The sequence below is a fragment of the Xenopus laevis genome, chromosome 1L, assembly GCF_017654675.1.
Source record: "Xenopus laevis strain J_2021 chromosome 1L, Xenopus_laevis_v10.1, whole genome shotgun sequence".
In the NCBI taxonomy this organism is placed as follows: Eukaryota; Metazoa; Chordata; class Amphibia; order Anura; family Pipidae; genus Xenopus; species Xenopus laevis.
This window is the reverse complement of record NC_054371.1, coordinates 42594601-42612948: the sequence shown is the minus strand read 5'-3', so window position 1 is coordinate 42612948 and position 18348 is coordinate 42594601. Positions and strand designations below refer to the sequence as shown.

General features: G+C 38.9%; 1 protein-coding gene across 1 annotated transcript; it reads left to right on the top strand.

The window, feature by feature from the left end:
* Nucleotides 1-32: 32 nt before the first annotated feature.
* aasdh.L (aminoadipate-semialdehyde dehydrogenase L homeolog) lies at nt 33-16417 on the top strand. Its single transcript, XM_018230077.2, has 15 exons — nt 33-505; nt 1434-1681; nt 2209-2329; nt 2680-3014; nt 3574-3766; nt 3900-4141; nt 6238-6338; nt 6892-7064; nt 8831-9023; nt 9318-9436; nt 11698-12511; nt 13583-13746; nt 14394-14519; nt 14989-15120; nt 16009-16417. Exons 1-15 carry the CDS (start codon nt 398-400, stop codon nt 16399-16401), a joined length of 3462 nt encoding a protein of 1153 aa, XP_018085566.1. The 5' UTR covers nt 33-397; the 3' UTR covers nt 16402-16417.
* Nucleotides 16418-18348: the final 1931 nt, after the last annotated feature.

The window sequence follows — 18348 nt, the reverse complement described above, 5'->3', positions numbered from 1 at the left end:
TGCGTGCTCGCCCTTAGTTGTGCGTCATCACTGCCCGCCCAGCTCCTTCCCTCAGGGCGCGTCATCAGTGCTCGCCCAGTCCTGTCCCTCAGATTTGCGTTGTGTCGTAGAAGCCCCCTAATAAATGCAAATACAATAGCGCACACGATTCCAAGTATAATAGGCAGTATTATGGTGTTGATATTAGGACTAATACGCTTGTTGGAGCCATGAGTGCGGCTCCAGGAAGCGGAAGTAAAGGCTTAGCGTCTTCAGGCTCCACGAGGGACCGTGTTAGTAAACAGCCCAAATGGGAGGTCCTCCGGGTTGGAATCACCGCGCTGTGTTATGAGAACATCTGACTACGGAGCCCTCTCACCCAGTTCTCTTCCTGCTGGGGGAACATCGCGTTGCTGGGATGGATTTGAGCTTTAGCACGGCTTGCTGTCCGCCATCCCTTACAGTGGAATGCACTGAGCTGCCCCTTACTCACAGGCACAGCAGCTCCTGTAAGGAAACTGGAAAGGTATAAATACTGGAAAGCACGTGTCACAGACATGTTGTTTTGTTAAAGTGAACCTTTACCTTGAGTAGTGGGTTGTTCACCTTCCAAACACTTTTTTCAGTTGTTTTCAGATTGTTCCCCAGAAATAAAGACTTTTTTTCAATTACCTTCCATTATTTATTTTTTTACTGTTTTTCCGAGATCTTAAGTTTAAAGTTGAATGTTGGCGTCTCTGGTGTTTGAGTCTGGCAGCTCAGTAATTCAGGTGCAGACTCTAAACTGTTACAATTTTGCAACATTGAGTTGATCCATTTCTCAGCAGCTTCTCTGGAGTATTAGTAACTATTGTAACAATTCTAACAGCTGCCTGTAATGAAACCCAGAGATTCTGCTCAACAGAGACAAAGAATAAATGTATCAACTGAATGTATCAATTTTAGAGCAGTTTACAGGGTCGGCGACCCCCCTCCGAGAGCTGCTTTAGAAGGTGAAAAAAGACACTTTACACTTCAATATTAGAAAACCAGTAACACATTGAAAGTAATTGGGAAAAGTCCTTATTTCTGGTGGTCGATCGGAAAACAGCCAGTTGTTTGAAGGTGAACATCCCCTTTAAATCGAAATAATGATGACGTATTTGGAAAGCTGCATGTAGCAGCCATGTCGCTTGGTGTGGTAAAGCTGTTCTCTGCAGGCTCCTTCAGACCATCCTTAGTGGCTCATAAAAGATGGTCATTGTTTACCTCTATGTATAAGTGAGACCTTTTCATAAATAAGGTGCATTAGCATTGGTCCCTTATGTTCATTTACACATTGCAAGTTGTGTTATTGATTGAGATACTTTAATTATTCTTAAAAGGTAACTGTCTGAAACCAAGCAGTGGTGTAGGCTTTAGTTATTTTTATGTTTCTTTCACTGAACATTATTCTTTTCTGTCCATAACAATAGGTTCCTAATTTCCCAATGTCATCTACTCTCCAAGAAATGGTCTCACACGCTGCCAGCAAGCATGGCCGCAGAAATGCTGTGTGTTTCCACTCCTTCCAGGAAGCTCCAGTATTCTACACTTACAGCAAGATGATGCAGCTGGCAGAAGAGCTTGCTCTCTTTTTGAAATCTCACTGTTGCTATATGGAAACCTGCAAAATTGGTCTCTATTGTAATCCAGTAATAAACCTACCATCTTATATTATTGGGTAACGCATCTAAAATGCATTATTTGTTTTATATTTTTGCAGGCATTATGGTGCACTGATAAAATCCAGTTTGTTGTAGTTATGCACAGGTCTGGGAAAAGTTTGTTCTCTGCCCATTAGTCATTGCAATAACAGGAGCTTTACTGATTATTGTTCTGAATTCATATGTTTGGGATAGATGTAAGAGCTAAAGTCAGAGAGGACAGACCCATATGTAAGGACCTAAAAAATGTCCCTGGCAGTCAGGAAAGTGTTGATAAATTGGTGAAGTTTTGGACTGATCGAAATCTTCCAGAATCACCCAGTTCAGTATTTGATAAGTCTGCTCAGTGTTCTCAGGCACTGTAATGGTTAATTGTGTCTTAATTTGAATTTGTCTAGAGCAGTGATTCTCAGCAGCTATTGATGGGTTACTATATCAGCAGACTTTCATATTCTTTCTCTCGGGTATGCTATTTTTGATATTTGGGCACATTTTTTATAGACATATTTGCAAACCAATTACCTTTCTTCTTGTCCTTTTATAGAATTCTTCAGGTCCCTGCAGCTTATTTTCCTATAGATCCAAGTAATCCATCAGATATAAGCACCAAGTTAATGGAAAAGAGTAATGTTGAATACATGCTTGTACATAAGGACATAGTGGAGGTGAGTGTAACATAATTATAGAGATATCTAATGGCAGTAAAATATCTCTCTCTCTCTCTCTCTCTCTCTCTCTCTCTCTCTCTCTCTCTCTCTCTCTCTCTCTCTCTCTCTCTCGGCTAACCAATCAACATTAACTTTGCACTCCTGCATGTTAGACAAAGACTAATTGGTTCATTTTGTTAACTGCATTGGTACAGTAATCTGTCCCAATAAGATGTTTTCAAATGCATTTTTTCAAAATAAGGGGATCTTTTTTTTTTTTTTTTTATATAAATTCAATGCATATGGAATGTAGTGTTTGTACTACTTCATTTAACTCAATAACCCATCTTCTATCCCTTACTTTGCAGAACTTCAAGCTGCAGTTTCCAGGCTGCTTGGAACTGGATTCTACAAGCATACATCATCTTGACGTGAATCTCTTTGAGGTTAAAAGAATTGAAAAATCAGTTGTCTTACCAGCGAGAGTTGATTTAAGTGAGAATACAAGTAGGCTTGATCTGCTCAGACAGCAGAATGTTACAACTGAAGAGAAGCACAAAGAGAACTTGATGTATGAAGAGCACATGGATATTCGAGAGAAGCATTGCTTAGCTTATATACTACACACCTCTGGAACAACAGGGGCTCCCAAAATAGTCAGTGTACCTCATCGGTGCATAGTGCCAAACATACACCACCTTCGGTAAGAAATTGCAAGCCTATCCCCTTTCCACTTACTTTTAAGCAAATACAGTACTAGGTTACAATATTTACTAGATTTGGCATAAAATTAGGTTTCCATTACTGAGATAATAAATAAATTAACAAAATGCAGCTTCCCTTAAAGTCTCAGATGTGACTGCACATCTCGGAGTCCCATTATCTGTCGATTTAGTAATGACTTGCCGTTTACAGTATATTTAAAAACCAAAAACTATTTGTGGAAGTCCAGCTTTCTGTTTTCAGATTGAATATGTATGATTTAGGTTAAAAAAAACCTGATATAAATTGAGCTCATTGTTAAGGTTTTTATTTCCCCTAAGATATGAGTAGGCATTTACTATAAAAGTATGAAGTGTACAGTACAACTTTTTGTTTTAAACATTCCAGTGTAATTGTGCCCACTTCAATCAGGCATGAATTTTCAAACAAACCATACCAGTAAATAAAGTGCATTTTGTGAGGTAATAGCCCTATAGACCCTTATACAGGGTTAATCTGTCTGTAAATTCTTCTTTAATTGTCTTATCATTTTCCAACAGATCCATCTTTGAGATATCACCCAATGATCTCCTATTTTTGGCTTCTCCTCTGACATTTGATCCCTCAGTTATTGAGCTATTTCTTGCATTATCCAGTGGAGCTTGTCTTCTGATAGTGCCAAACCCCATTAAAATGATGCCACATAAATTGTGTGACATTCTTTTCCATCAGCATAGAGTGACAGTGTTACAGGTAATGTTGGCAGGCCTAAATTAAACATCATGTATTCTTTAGATGACTGTTCTCATATGCTGAAATTCTGTTGACTAGAAAAGATAAGGATTTTGGCAAAACATATTCTCTAATTATTCCTGGTTATGTTTAGGTTACACCCACTTTCTTGAGAAGATTTGGGTCACATTCCATCCGATCATCTGTGTTGTCTAAGGGAACATCTCTCAGGGTGCTTGCACTTGGTGGTGAGCCTTTTCAAGCTCTCTCTGTCATCAGAAGCTGGAAAGAACCAGGGAACAGGACACGCCTTATTAATCTCTATGGCATAACAGAAGTTTCAAGCTGGGCAACTTATTTTGAGATCACAGAGCAAATGATTAGCCATCAAACTAGGTAAGCTCCTGATGTTATTTTTTTTGAATGGGCAGTACCTTACCTAAACGTACCTAAACTTTTGATTGTAATCTTACCTTTGAGACGCAGGCTTACTTACATTAAATCAAAGGTGTACACAAAAAAATTCTGTATTCACAAATAAAACTAAAATATATATATCACATCATCTCATTAAAGGGATACTGTCATGGGAAAAAAACATTTTTCAAAATGAATCAGTTAATAGTGCTGCTCCAGCAGAATTCTGCACTGAAATCCATTTCTCAAAAGAGCAAACAGATTTTTTTATATTCAATTTTGAAATCTGACATGGGGCTGGACATATTGTCAATTTCCCAGCTGCCCCCAGTCATGTGACTTGTGCTCTGATAAACTTCAACCACTCGTTACTGCTGTACTGCAAGTTGGAGTGATATCACCCCCTCCCTTCCCCCACCCCCAGCAGCCAAACAAAAGAACAATGGGAAGGTAACCAGATAACAGCTCCCTAACACAAGATAACAGCTGCCTGGTAGATCTAAGAACAACAATCGAAAGTAAAAACCCATGTCCCACTGAGACACATTCAGTTACATTGAGAAGGAAAAACAGCAGCCTGCCAGAAAGCATTTCTCTCCTAAAGTGCAGGTACAAGTCACATAACCAGGGGCAGCTGGGAAATTGACAATATGTCTAGCCCCATTTCAGATTTCAAAGTTGAATATAAAAAAATCTGTTTGCTCTTTTGAGAAATGGATTTCAGTGCAGAATTCTGCTGGAGTAGCTCTATTAACTGATGCGTTTTGAAAAAAACATGTTTTCCGATGACAGGATCCCTTTAAATTTATAATCTGAAATATGTGCAGTGAGTATTTCCAAGCAACTATGAAACTTGTTTCACTTGGTCTAATTTCATTTAATTCATCCACTCCTTTCTTTGCATCAAGACATTCAAAGGAGCCTCTGCTGTGGCCCATGTATATGCACACCATGACTGTAACAAGCAGTCATTTAATGATACACCCGTTTGCAGAATAACAGCAGGGGACACGTGTCTTTGTAAACTGGGGACATGTGCAGCAGTGTTAGTGGTAGAATGGTAGTCCAGATATACTTTCTTACATTTTTTAATGACACCTTGTGTGTGTTAACGAATGAAACGATGGCCCCTAATATCTCTGGGGTGATCACTATTTTACAAAATATACAGGTATTTATGAATATGCCATGGGGTTTATATTATGTTTGTTCAAGACCATAATTTTATAGTCACAGATTATGTAATAAAATCCAATATTTAATATTCTAATGCAAAACCTAAAGAAACATCCCTATAATGCATTCATAAAGACCTGTACCGTGCAGCTGTAATATGCATCTACTCCTAACCAGATCGTGTGCCCTATCTGTATTTCTGAGTTTTGATTGAAATCAAATCTGCATTTTCACTTCTCCATTTGTATGGATCTTTTTATTAAAGTGATACTGACACTAAAAAAATTACTTTTAATAATATGAATGTACATTAAAAGTTACTTATAGGTCATGTTGATTGTTTTTGGCTGAGAGGTTTGTTTATCTAAGTAAGTTAGTTGAAGTTCCTAACCCTGAATGTTTTGCCAACCTGACTGTCCAATCTCAGCCTGTCAGTTAGAGATTGTAATGCTAATGGACTCCTGCTGCACAAATATGGCAGCCCCTCATAGAGGAGCATGGGGCATCAGACAGTTAATGTAAAAGCCTTTTGCATATTCTTTATGGCAAAGTTATACCGTAAGTAGCTTTCAAAGGCAATATTATTATAGATGTAAAAAAGAGTTTAATTTCTGGTGTCCGTATCTCTTTAAACTTTGACATTCAATGCAGTTGATTTCCTTGCTTAGATATGATGTTAAAGGGACACGAGTCCTCTTTTATGAATTATTTTTCTAATTGCATTTTAGGGATTGCTCAGTGTCTATAATATTGTTAGTGATTGTGTGCCTTTAACTGACAACCTTGTATCCGTGTTTCACAAGTATGGAGTTATACTAAACACAACTTGATGGCATTTTGTATATATTTTATGTATTTCATATAAATGTGCTAAGTTTTTTTTTCTTGCTTGTACCTAGAGAAGAGTCATGTGTTCCACTTGGTGTTCCACTTCAAGGGACGATAGTTGAAGTTCAGCGGGAAAAAGGCTGTAAAATAGAAGAAGGGCAAGTACTTATAGGTCTGGCAGTTTTCTATACATGTTTTGTTTGTGCTTTACTATACAGGACTGGCAGTAAGTTAGGACACAATAGGCATACCTGGCTACCCACCACAAGAATCTCCTGTGCTTTGTGTGATTTTGCTTTGAGGTTATTGTTTATATAACTGCCAATGGGGAATCTTGCATTCAGTTATATGTCAACATCCTCATTCTCAAGCTCTTCCCTCCCATATATGTAGGTAGGATAAGTCCTTGAAGCATTTTGTATTGTCATGTTCTTTCTTTAGTTTTTAAACATTTAAAGCATTTTCCCCCTACAGCTATGTTAAAAACAAATGCTTCAAATCTATCCGTTTCCTAGGCCATGCTGATCCATTATAGATAAAGAATCTCCATCCTTTGTTTTCCCGTCTTTTTCTGTACTGCAGCTACCAGCATTCCCTCTGGACTTCAGGTGCTGTGCGTTATAATTCAGCAGCAGACAGAGGCAGCAGATTGAATGTTGTAAATTGTTGATCGTGAAATCCATTCTGCGCTATATAAATAATCTGTTTTGTATTCATATCCACAGGGGGTAGAGAACGTATATGTTTCCTAGATGACGAATTCATTTTGCCTTATGGAACCATGAGAAAAACAGGTGACTGGGTTACATTAAAGGACGGGGAAATGTATTTCTTGGGACGGAAAGATAATCAAATCAAACGCAATGGAAAACGGCTGAATATTGAATATGTGCAGCAGGTAATACACAGATTTTTTTTATTGGTTACTTTTACTATTTTAACGAGAGGACCACTTTTCAGTTTACAAAATGTCACCAATTTAAAAATTAAATGTAGTTTATGTGATTTGATGTTTATATAGGCCGTACATAAATATGTTAAGTTCGAATAGTGATACTCATTTGTCCATTCAGAATAAATCCATTACTACATAAGACCTGACATTAGGCAGGGGGATCTGTTGTGGGGGCAGTGTCTGAGGTTGTGAGGTTTTGCAATTCACATGTTAAGCTACTGTGCGACATTGTAGTGAAAAATGGCAGTTGTAGATTTAAATATTCTGTCAATATCATGGCAGTTTTTCATTTGGAAACAAGTCAGCGGCTGGCAAGATTTGGTCTTGCCGGTTTATGTCCTGCAGAACCCTCCCCAATAGGAGATGAAGTATTTCTTTAGGAATAGGATGACAGAGGACTTTATTTAGCAGGTAGACTACGTCATTCCAAAGTGGTTGCTTGACAGTCCCAGAAGGTACTGTATTTCCCTAATGTACCTTGGCTTCCACAGTTACTCCAAGTGGGGAATGGGCAAGGAACAGTTTATAAATGTCTGGCTGAGGTGTGATGTCAAAACATTAACATTTTTTAAATGTGTTCCTTTTGTAGTACATGGGTTGTTATTCTCTTGGCATCTGAACAGATTAGATCACACTACAGTGATAGGTTGCTTCATCATTTTGTCTGTAAATGTGTGCCTTGTTTGAGTGACATCTGGGGAATTGATTGATGAGTAGCGTATATATTTTACGGATGCACCGAATCCACTATTTTCAAGGATGCACCGAATCCACTACTTCGAGAGTGTATCCGAATCCTAATTTGCATATGCAAATTAGGGGTGGGAAGTGGAAAACATTTTTTACTTCCTTGTTTTGTGACAAATTCACGCAATTTCCCTCCCAACCCTAATTTGCATATGCAAATTAGGATTCAGTTCGGCTGGGCAGAAGGATTCAGCCGAATACAAATCCTGCTGAAAAAGGCCGAATCCTGTGCCTAATCCTAGATTCGGTGCATCCCTAATATATTTTAGATATGAATCTTTTTGGGGATAGTCCCTTAGTAGCCATGCTTTCAAAGGGGGTAGAGGAGATTGATTTTGCTGCTGCGATTTACGTTAGTAGGAAGTGCCATAGTTGAAGATATTCAAAATACTGAAGCTGTACATGTGGTGTTTTTTGCCTGGATAGTTGTGAAGGGAAAAATGCAATGCATTTGCTGATAGTCTATCAAGTCCCCAGCTGTGTAGATTGTAGTCCACCTTGTACAGAGGCAGGGCTGAGTCCACACATGAAAGTATGGTTATTAAGATAGACTGTAATGAGTGGCCATTGGGAGATTAGACCGTGTTTGCATTTACGTTTATTCCACCTTTGGAGCGTAAAGCAGGTGGAGGGTAGCAAAGTGAGGGGTATCTTTGCTGCAGTAGACCAGATCAGAGAATTTACATGAGTAACTTTAGATGACATTTTCAATCGATCCCCAGATAGTTATTGCTGCCCAGTTCAACCAGGCCAAGATTTGTCTCAGTAATATTTCTGGAGCACTGGTACTCACGGGCCCCCCTGTCTAAGTGGTGGGATCCACACATTGTTAGTACAGACATCTAAGCACAATCACACTGACTAATAAACATTTTACATTTCATTCTGTAAGTGGGTGATCCAGCCCATTGTGTTTCAATATATGTCTGTAAATACGTTTGTGATTCACTCTTTACTTGCAGTCAGCAGAAAGCCTGGCCCATGTGGAAGCCTGCACAGCTCTGTGGTTCCAGGCCAAACAGTTGATCTTGTTTGTGATCCCAAATGGTCCTTTAGAAAAGAAGTTCCTCTGGAAAGAGCTGCAGTCACATCTGCTAAGCTATGCGGTACCTGATGATCTGGTTCTGGTAGAAACTTTACCTCTAACAAAGCATGGTAAGCAATAACCCAAGGTAAAAAGCCAGAAATGCCTAAAAATAAAATATTAAGCAGTAAAAGAGGTTTCTTTACAATATGTCATAAATCCCCTCTTGCAATAAGTGAATTTGCCATTTGTGGTATAAAGCCTTTGTACTTATTCTGTCTTGCTAATGGCTTATTTACATCAAGACATTGCTCTGTTTCTAGTCATGTCCGTGATCTTTTATACTGTTAGGCATGTACTACAATTGGGACCTGAAAATGTATTCTACTCTTCTAAACTGAATGTTTGTCTGTTTTTGCCACAAGGTAAAATGGACGTATCCAGGTTAAATGATATGTACCGTGAATATTTAAATGTAAGGAAATCAAGCTGTTCTCTACCCGATTCTGAGGATTTATGGAACAGTCTGCAGTGTTTATGGAAGGTAATGTGTAAATCTAAAAACCTTACTATTACCTAAAGTATGCTGTAAAAAACCTAGCTGTTAGCAGTAAGAATTTAAAAGTTTAGATCAATCTAGTTCTCATCAATCCTCTTAAATATGTTGTTCACCTTCGAAAAATGTTTTCAGTTGAGCTGTTTTCAGATTAACTATAAACAAAGACTTTTTTCAGTTGCTTTCCATCTTTTATTTTTTACTGCTTTCCCAAAATGTAACTTTAATGTCTCTGGTGTCTCAGTCTGGCAGCTCATTTAAACAGGAAAATCTGAACTGTTACAATTTGCTACACTTAATTCTTATAATTAGTTGGTACATTTCTCAGCAGCATCTCTGGAGTATTAGCAACTACTGTATCAATTCTAACAGCTGCCTGTAATGAAACTCGGAGATTTAGAAACTCAGCAGAGACAAAGATAACAAATTATCAACTGAGGGAAATTCGACCATCGAATTAAAATACTTCGAATTCACATTTTTTTTCATCGAATTTGGCTATTCTGCCAATTCTTATGATTAAATCATTCGAATCGAACAATTCGAACGATTTTACCGTACGATCAGACGATTTTTACTTTGACTTCAAAAACGTAGAAAAATGCTGTAGAAGGTCCCCATAGGCTAACATAGCGCTTCGGCGGGTTTAATTTGGTGAAGTATTGAAGTCAAAGTTTTTTTAAAGAGACAGTACTTAGAATATTGAATGGTCGAATATTCAAACTATTTTTACTTCGAAACGAATTCGAAGTAAATTCAAAGTATTAGTATCCTATTCGATGGTCGAAGTATCCAAAAATTACTTCGAATTTCGAATTGTTTTACTTCGAAAATTCCCTCTAATTCACTTCGACCCTTGATAAATCTGCCCCTAAGTGTATCGATTTAAAGCCGGTAAAGAGTCGTGACCCCCTCCCCCCCCCAGAGCTGCTTTAGGTGAAAAATGGTGAAGGTGAAAAATGAAACTTTACACTTCAATATTATAAAAACGGTCACAAATAGAAAATAGAAAGTAATTGGAAAAAGTATTTATTGCTGGTGAAGAATCTGAAACCAACTGAACTGCAAAAATTGTTTGAAGGTGAACAACCCCTTTAAAGGGGAAAGTGCAGTGCTGCGACACATACTGGGGCTCATTTATTAAAGCAGCGCAGCGCATAAGTGGACGCAAAAGGTTGTCTGCGCCATCACAAGCGTGATCGCTAATATATTTGCGTGATATTGCGCATAACACAGAGCTTTTGCGATGGTTTTGTTTATGCGCATTGCGCAAAAGATTGGGCATTTATGTCGCAAACGATGCCGTGGTTGTTAGGGGCGTGGCTGTGGGCGTGGCTACAATGCGCTTGCACTGCGGCCGTCGCAGATTTGCGTCTGTATATGTGCAAAACTGCACCCGGGCAACAGCACCACAATTTTTACGCCTGCCTCTTCGTGGCGTAATAGTAACGCTCTTCAAAATGCGCATTCCTGCCCAGCTGCGCTAGTATATTCAAGATGAACAACCCTTGTAAAGTGCATATTAACCACGCCTTCCACCCAACATGTTTATATTGACCAAGGTTCCTTTAAGGGTATCAGGTAGGCTAAACACCTTTGCAACCAAACAAATATTAGCACAGAAACAAATGCAGATGCGTCTAAGTGAACGCAATATGCGCAATATGTGACGCAACTAATTAAAGCAGCGCATTCATACATGAGCACAACTAATCCTTACCTTTGCGGTATCTTCCTGTGCGCACAATTTATTATAAGCACTGCGACAGCTGATACGCAGTTTCACACGTCGCACCTGTCTTGTGTCTACATTAGCGCACAAATCGCACTGTTAAGGTATCGTGCGCTACATTATTAAATACTCGCATGCGCTGGGCAAATGTCTGGCCACTGCGCTCTTTTTAGCGCTGCGCTGCGTTAATAAATGAGCCCCACTGTGTTACCAGTGAGGACACATGTTGAGGAAGCAAGTATTTACAATCAGATGGAGCAATCAGAGGCCCAAAAACAGAAGGGGAATTGGGCCGTTGCACTGGATACATTTTGGGCTTGTGAAATGGAATTGGGCAAGTTCCTGAACCAGAAGTCACTGTGTGACCAGTTATGGGCAACTTTAGGATCAATCTACTTATACTTTTTACTTTGATGAAATAAATTAATATAGAGTACATGGGTCAGAACACATTTACAGGGCTTCACAGAAATATCATACTGACACTATGTTACTTGCTTTCCCTGTCATTTTGTAGGCCATCCTAGACTTGTCTGAAGATTCTCCTGCAGTTCCTGAGGATTCTGTATTTCTGCTTAGTGGTGGGGATTCCCTTAAAGCCATACGCTTTCAGCAAGAAGTAGACAATCTTGTTGGCAGACCTGTAACAGGTTTAGTTGAGGTCATCCTGAACGACAACTTCCTTGATATTTACAGACACATTTCTAAATCAGTACAATTAACTGAAGAACATGGAAATACTGACCTCAACCAGAGTACAGCGGATAATCTGAGAAATATACATGATGGAGAGAAAAGGAGGCAACATTCGGGCAAAAGGAAAGATCAAGCAATAATGGAACTGGAAGGAAATAGGAGCTTTTTCATTTCTCTCAGCAAAGGAAGCCGTTTATTTGTTTATGAGCCTTTGTCTTCTGATATCATGGCTCAGCAGAGCAAGTTATTCACTGGACTAAACCACAAACTGTCCAACCTTTTTGAAATACATTGTATGAACTGTGACAGCAAAAGATTAAAGAAATCTCAATGCAGATGCTGCAGTCAGTGTTCTCCAAGTTCTGGAGTAGCATCTAGTCAAACTGGAGGTCTTCTATACAGCTCTCTGTGTCTGCAGGAAAGATGGACATCTGACACTGGGAAATGTGTTGATGCTTCACCTCTTCTTGTGATATCAGCCAGCAAAGACTCACCAGTGATTTACATTGGGTCTCATTCTCACAGAATGCAAGCTCTTGATCTACAGAATGGGCAAGTGATCTGGGAAAGAGTCCTGGGAGATCGTATTGAATCTTCTGCTGGAGTGTCTAAGTGTGGCAGATTTGTTCTCGTTGGTATGTATTTAGAAAGGGAACTCCTTTGTACCATATTCAGCAAAACCTTTTATCTTGCTGACCTGTAGTTTTGCCTGGTAGCGCTTTGGGGGGCAGTTGATGAATATGTATAAACTATGGCTTCACTGAACATAATAGACTAGGTGGGTAAGCAAAACAGGAGAAGGCTCCACTGTGAGGAGCAAAATGTGTCCAGCTTGTCCTGTAGTGTATGTTTTTAATAAAATGCAGGTGCAAGGTTACTAAACTCTCTATGATAGAAGAAAAAACACTCATTATACATTTGGATCTCAATAGTATCCGGTACCCATCAAGGCTATTGCCCATTCCACAATACCTAGTGGTAGATAGGGAAGGTGGGTGGGAATTAAGCAAACTGGGTGCAAATGGGACATAGTTTGTTCAGTTAGCCTAGCGCATGATTATGCAGTTTGCTTTTTCTTTTTGTGACGCTTAATTTTTGTTAGCATAATTAACAGATACAGAGTCATTTTTTAAGCATTGTACTACAGTGTCAGTCACCACCACACCACTCACCTGCTGACACATGCATTAGACCCAGGGAAATTAGTTTTAATAAATGTTGTTTTTAATAGAAATAAAAGTTATATTTTAACTTTCTGTCTGCATTAATTGATGGGGAGGTGGACTTTTTCCTATCCCTCTGAAGTGGGGTTTCTCTCTGTCCTACAAACACTTTTCCATTGAGACTTAAACTTTGTTTAGGGAAAAGATAAAAGATGGCTAACCAAAGCCAGACTTCTGCTTTAAAGTAGACATATTTACACATACAGGATAGATGTAAGGTAGTACATTGAGTCAATTTTTTTACTGGACTTTTAATCCTTATATTGTTGGGCACAGAAACAAAGAAGCTATGGATCATGACAGTGAGGTCCTTGACACATAAGTGTAGGCAGTTTGCACACCCTTAGCTCCTACTGATGCAGTGTTACTGTCAGTTTAACCTTTCTACTGTAGCTTAGCAACATATCGATAAAGTGGATCCCATTCCTGCAAGCTTGCTGTGAAGAAACCCAATTAATTCCTGATTTATTGGTCATTTGGCAGGCTGCTATGACGGTTCACTTTATGCCTTGTGTAACCACAGCGGGGAAACGCACTGGATTTTTACAACTGAGAATGCAGTAAAGAGCTCTTCTGCCACCGACTCGATCAGTGGGCTTGTATATATTGGCTCCCATGATGGTCACATATATGCTTTGGATATTGAAGTAAGTTCTTTTGGAATTTTACCTATAGTTGGATAATGTTTACATTTCCTTCTGTGAATGTTACTTCTACTCACCCCCTCCATCCAGTTCACTTATCTATTACATAAGTGCTGACAGGGAGGCAAGAACTCCACAGAGGTCATATTCCTCATTGTACGGAAAGGGAGAGTGGCGCTAAATAATTAATTTACCTACCACAGCAGGATTTCAAGGTAATGAGTGGATATTACAAAAGTGCTCTGTAAGCATTGCTATCAATGTGTGGTTGTGTATATATTATGAATGCATAAACTATTTCTCACTGTAAAGTTACAATCTGCTTCACTTATAAACAGGCCAAGTGATCAGTGTGGGGCTACTTTCTTCATTGTGCAGCAGGCCCCCCAACTGTTGCATTATGATATGCAACAGTGACTGAACTTCATACAGTACATTGTCAGGCTAAGGCTTGAAACATGACAACATTTTGGGAATGCCATGTACTGTACATGGAGTCATACAGGAATAATGATCTTATTTTTTCAAGAGTGTTTGGCTAATGGCCCTTCTATTGCCTTTCACAGCTAAGCTTTATTTTCCATTAAAATTAGAGTATAATTGATACCTACAGTGCCTACAATTGATTTGCTACTGTTTTATTCTAACAGAGAAAGCAGTGTATCTGGAAGTCTCACTGTGGAGGGGGTGCTGTGTTCTCTTCCCCTTGTGTAAGCACCAAACCATATCACTTATATGTTGCTACCCTTGGAGGATTAGTAATAGCTCTCCATCCGGTAAGTCTCTGCGTTCAAATAGAAACGTATCCACTAGATGAATGTGTCCTTTAAATAATTGTATATGATTATATAAATTGATATAACATACATGGTGCTCCATGTTAATACATTTTGCTGGAACCTCCTTCTAGGGTGCCCTCCAAGGTAGTGGACCCAGCCAACAAATAAAATGGGATCCCAATGAAAAAAATGGTCATTTTCACACAGCCACATCCCTATTCTTAATGAAACTATTCCCATGATCCACTCTATCCATTCACCCACAATCCCCACCCCTTTTGTTACCCACCTTTCTATATCAGGTATCCCATTCAACTACAGGAACCCTGATCTCCATATCCCCTGTACCTCCCTGATGGCCACCATGCATATATGCAAATGAACTCAAAAGGCATATGACCTTTATTAGTATGTTCTTACAAACATTTCTTGGCAAAGTCATTTCACATTTGTTTTGATCTCACAGCCTACAGGGCGCACTATATGGACATATGCATGTGGGAAGCCTGTATTCTCATCACTTCAGTGCAGCCATGACCATCTTTTTGTCGGATGTGTGGATGAAAACTACTACTGTCTCAGCCATGCAGGAGAAATGGTGAGAGAGCAAGACTTTGGTTAACTTGTTTTATTAAGACATGTCTGTAACTCAGGGGGTCTCTGTGGTTACACTGTAGATTGTGCTTGGAAGCCAGAAATATTGGTTCACTATAAGTGTTTTAAAAAGGAGAAGGAAAGGTAAAAACTTAGTAAGGTTTAATATAAAGGTCTATGTAAATACAAACACTAACACCTACTCTGCCACTGTTCTAAGTCCTCTGTAAAAAGAAATCACAATTCTTTACTGCTATTGATTACACATGGGCTCTGGCATCAGACTCAGATCAGATCAAACCCCAGGGCTTGGGCTCGGAGCATGCTCCGTATCCTCCTCTTTCCCTCCCCCCCCCTTCCTTGCTGTAATCTGAGCAAAGAGCTAGGAGCCAGCAAGAGACACAAGGCAAGAAGAGAGGGAAGTGACATCACACCAAACTAATATGGTAACTGTTATCTTAACCATACAGAGAGAACTTCTATGGCTGTTAACCCTGGTATGGTAAAGCATTTAAATAGAGTTCTGTTTTGCAATATTGTGGCTAATCTATTGGGAATAAACTGCTTCAGTAGCTTTCCTTCTCCTTTAAGGTAACATTACTTCTAACGTTAACATTGTGTTCTGTTAGTTGGAGATATTTAAGGTATAGCCTTCCTGCAGCTCTTGGATACCAACCCCTGCCTTTAAGTGTCCCTATGGCTGTAAAAACAACAATTGGCACTCCCGTATGACCATTCCATGGTTGGGATGTCTACAGCCAAGAATTACTAAATGAATGGGAAATACAGTTAATCGTATAATTCTCTCATCTCTAATTAAAGGAGTTGGTATCAGGAGCTGTATTTTAGCATCAGTGAAAAAAAACTCACTTTCTCCTTTGTGTTTCTGCAGGTTTGGCATCTTAGAACTGACGGACCGATTTTTTCCTCTCCATGTCTCTCTGATTTCTCTGGCTGCAGTGTATTTGGGTCACATGATGGCTACATCTATTGCTGCAGTTCTGAGGGGCTTCTACTTTGGAAACACAAAACAAGTTCAAAAGTGTATGCCACTCCATTTGTGTTCCCTAACCCATGCATAGAGGCCAGTGAGCTGGTGGCTGCAGCTTCTACAGACGGAGACTTGTACATACTGGATGTCCAGAGTGGAAGCTTGATGGCCCAGTACAGACTGTCAGGGCAGATATTCTCTTCCCCTGTGGTATGGGAAAGCACTCTCATTGTTGGCTGTAGAAATAACTATGTGTATTGCTTAGATCTATCCTGCAAAAATGCCATCAAATAAAAATTAATTTTCATTGTTTGCATTTTATATATTAACATATATATTCGGGCTAATCCTCAGTCACCTGAAATCCATGTCCATCAGGGTCTAAATGTAGATATGCAGTAAAGGTATGGGATCCACTATCCTGAAACCCGTTATCCAGAAAGCTCCAAATTACAGAAAGGCCGTCTCCCATAGACTCCATTATAATCAAATAATCTACATTTTTAAAAATTATTTCCTTTTTCTCTGTAATAATAAAACAATACCTTGTTCTTGATCCCAACTAAGATGTCATTAATCCTTATTTGACGCAAAACCTGCCTATTGAGTTTATTTATTGATTACATGATTTTCTAGTAGACCTAAGGTATGAAGATCTAAATTAAGGAAACATTCGTTATCTGGAGAATCCCAGGTCCCGAGCATTCTGGATAACAGGTCCCATACCTGTATGTGCAAGCTGGATGCTGATGTAGGTGTATTATATAGTGCTATTATAGTGCACAGCTCTGTTCTTTCTTGCAACACAGTTTTTTATACAGACAAGGGGTTGCATGCTCATTACAGTGCAAGTGATGTACAGTAAATAGATGTCTTGCAGAGACATGATTCTGCAACCATTCCCCACCTCTCTCGTCCTAAAAGAATAGTTTTTACTAAAACCGATTAGATTGCACACTTCTACAAATATTATATTATATATCTTATTATATAAGAAAAAAACTCATTAAAGGGGTGGTTCACCTTTACGTTAACTTTTAGTATGTTATAGAATGGCCAATTCTAAGCAACTGCTCTTCATTTCTTTCTTTATTAGTTTTTTTTTTTAATAATTTGCCTTTTTCTACTGACACTTTCCAGCTTACAAATGGGGGTCACTGACCCCATCTAAAAAACAAATGCTCTGTATGGCTACAAATGTATTGTTATTGCTACTTTTTATTACTCGTCTTTCTATTCAGACCTCTCCTATTCATATTCCAGTCTCTTATATAAATCAATGCATGGTTGCTAGTGTAATTTGGACCTTAGCAATCGGATTGTTGAAATGTCAAACTGGAGAGCTGCTGAATAAAAAGCAAAATAGTAAAAAATGAAAACCAACTGGAAATGGTTTCAGAATATCATCCTTTACATCATACTAAAAGTTAACTCAAAGGTGAACAAACAATCCCTTAACGTGGAAGATGGGCAGCAGGGAAAACTGTCGATGCACCCTGCAAAAAGGACCTGGGGATAACACTGTTGGACTTTTTTGTTTTTATGTTATTAAAGCCATATACATCTACAGAAATGGAAATTCATACTATTATTAAAAAAGCAGCGACAAATGTGTACATATAATATTTTGGTGATAATTTCCCTAATGTGAAAATGCCATGCATGTCCTTATTTCCTTTCACTGTTAACATCAGTGGTGTAACTAGTGTCACTTGGGCCCCCCTATTTGGACTTGCGTCCCCCCACCCACTGCATGTGAAAAATCCCCTTAAAGGGCATGTAAAGGCAAAAAAAGAAAATCCAATATTTACTTTCTTTAATGAAAAAGAAACCTATCTCCAATATACTTTAATTAAAAAATGTGTACCGTTTTTATAAGAAACCTGACTGTATGCAGTGAAATTCTCCCTTCATTTACTGCTGTGGATAGGAATTGTCAGACAGTCCCTAACTGCTGAGCAGGGAAACAATCATACTTATGAACAGCAGGGGGACCCCCCGCCTTACTTCCCAGCCATGCAGAACTCAAGCAGCTTTGTTTATGTTGATCCCTAAACAGCCCAGACCACACTGAGCATGTGCACAGTCTTAGTCTTGCAAAGATATTTAACAAAGTTACAAGATGGTGACCCCCTGTAGCCAACTTTGAAAGCATAAATTATTTGTTTGATTAGGCTTGTGGTGCAGTAAGTTCATGTTTATATTTAGTATACAAAATATAGCATTTCTAGCCTTATTCTA

Bases quoted from the DNA above. Each gene is read 5' to 3' on its own strand.
- aasdh.L (XM_018230077.2), top strand. From the start codon at position 398: ATGGATTTGAGCTTTAGCACGGCTTGCTGTCCGCCATCCCTTACAGTG. The intron at 1,682-2,208 runs GTAACGCATCTA...GTCCTTTTATAG, and splicing joins CTACCATCTTATATTATTGG to AATTCTTCAGGTCCCTGCAG. The intron at 12,512-13,582 runs GTATGTATTTAG...GTCATTTGGCAG, and splicing joins TGGCAGATTTGTTCTCGTTG to GCTGCTATGACGGTTCACTT.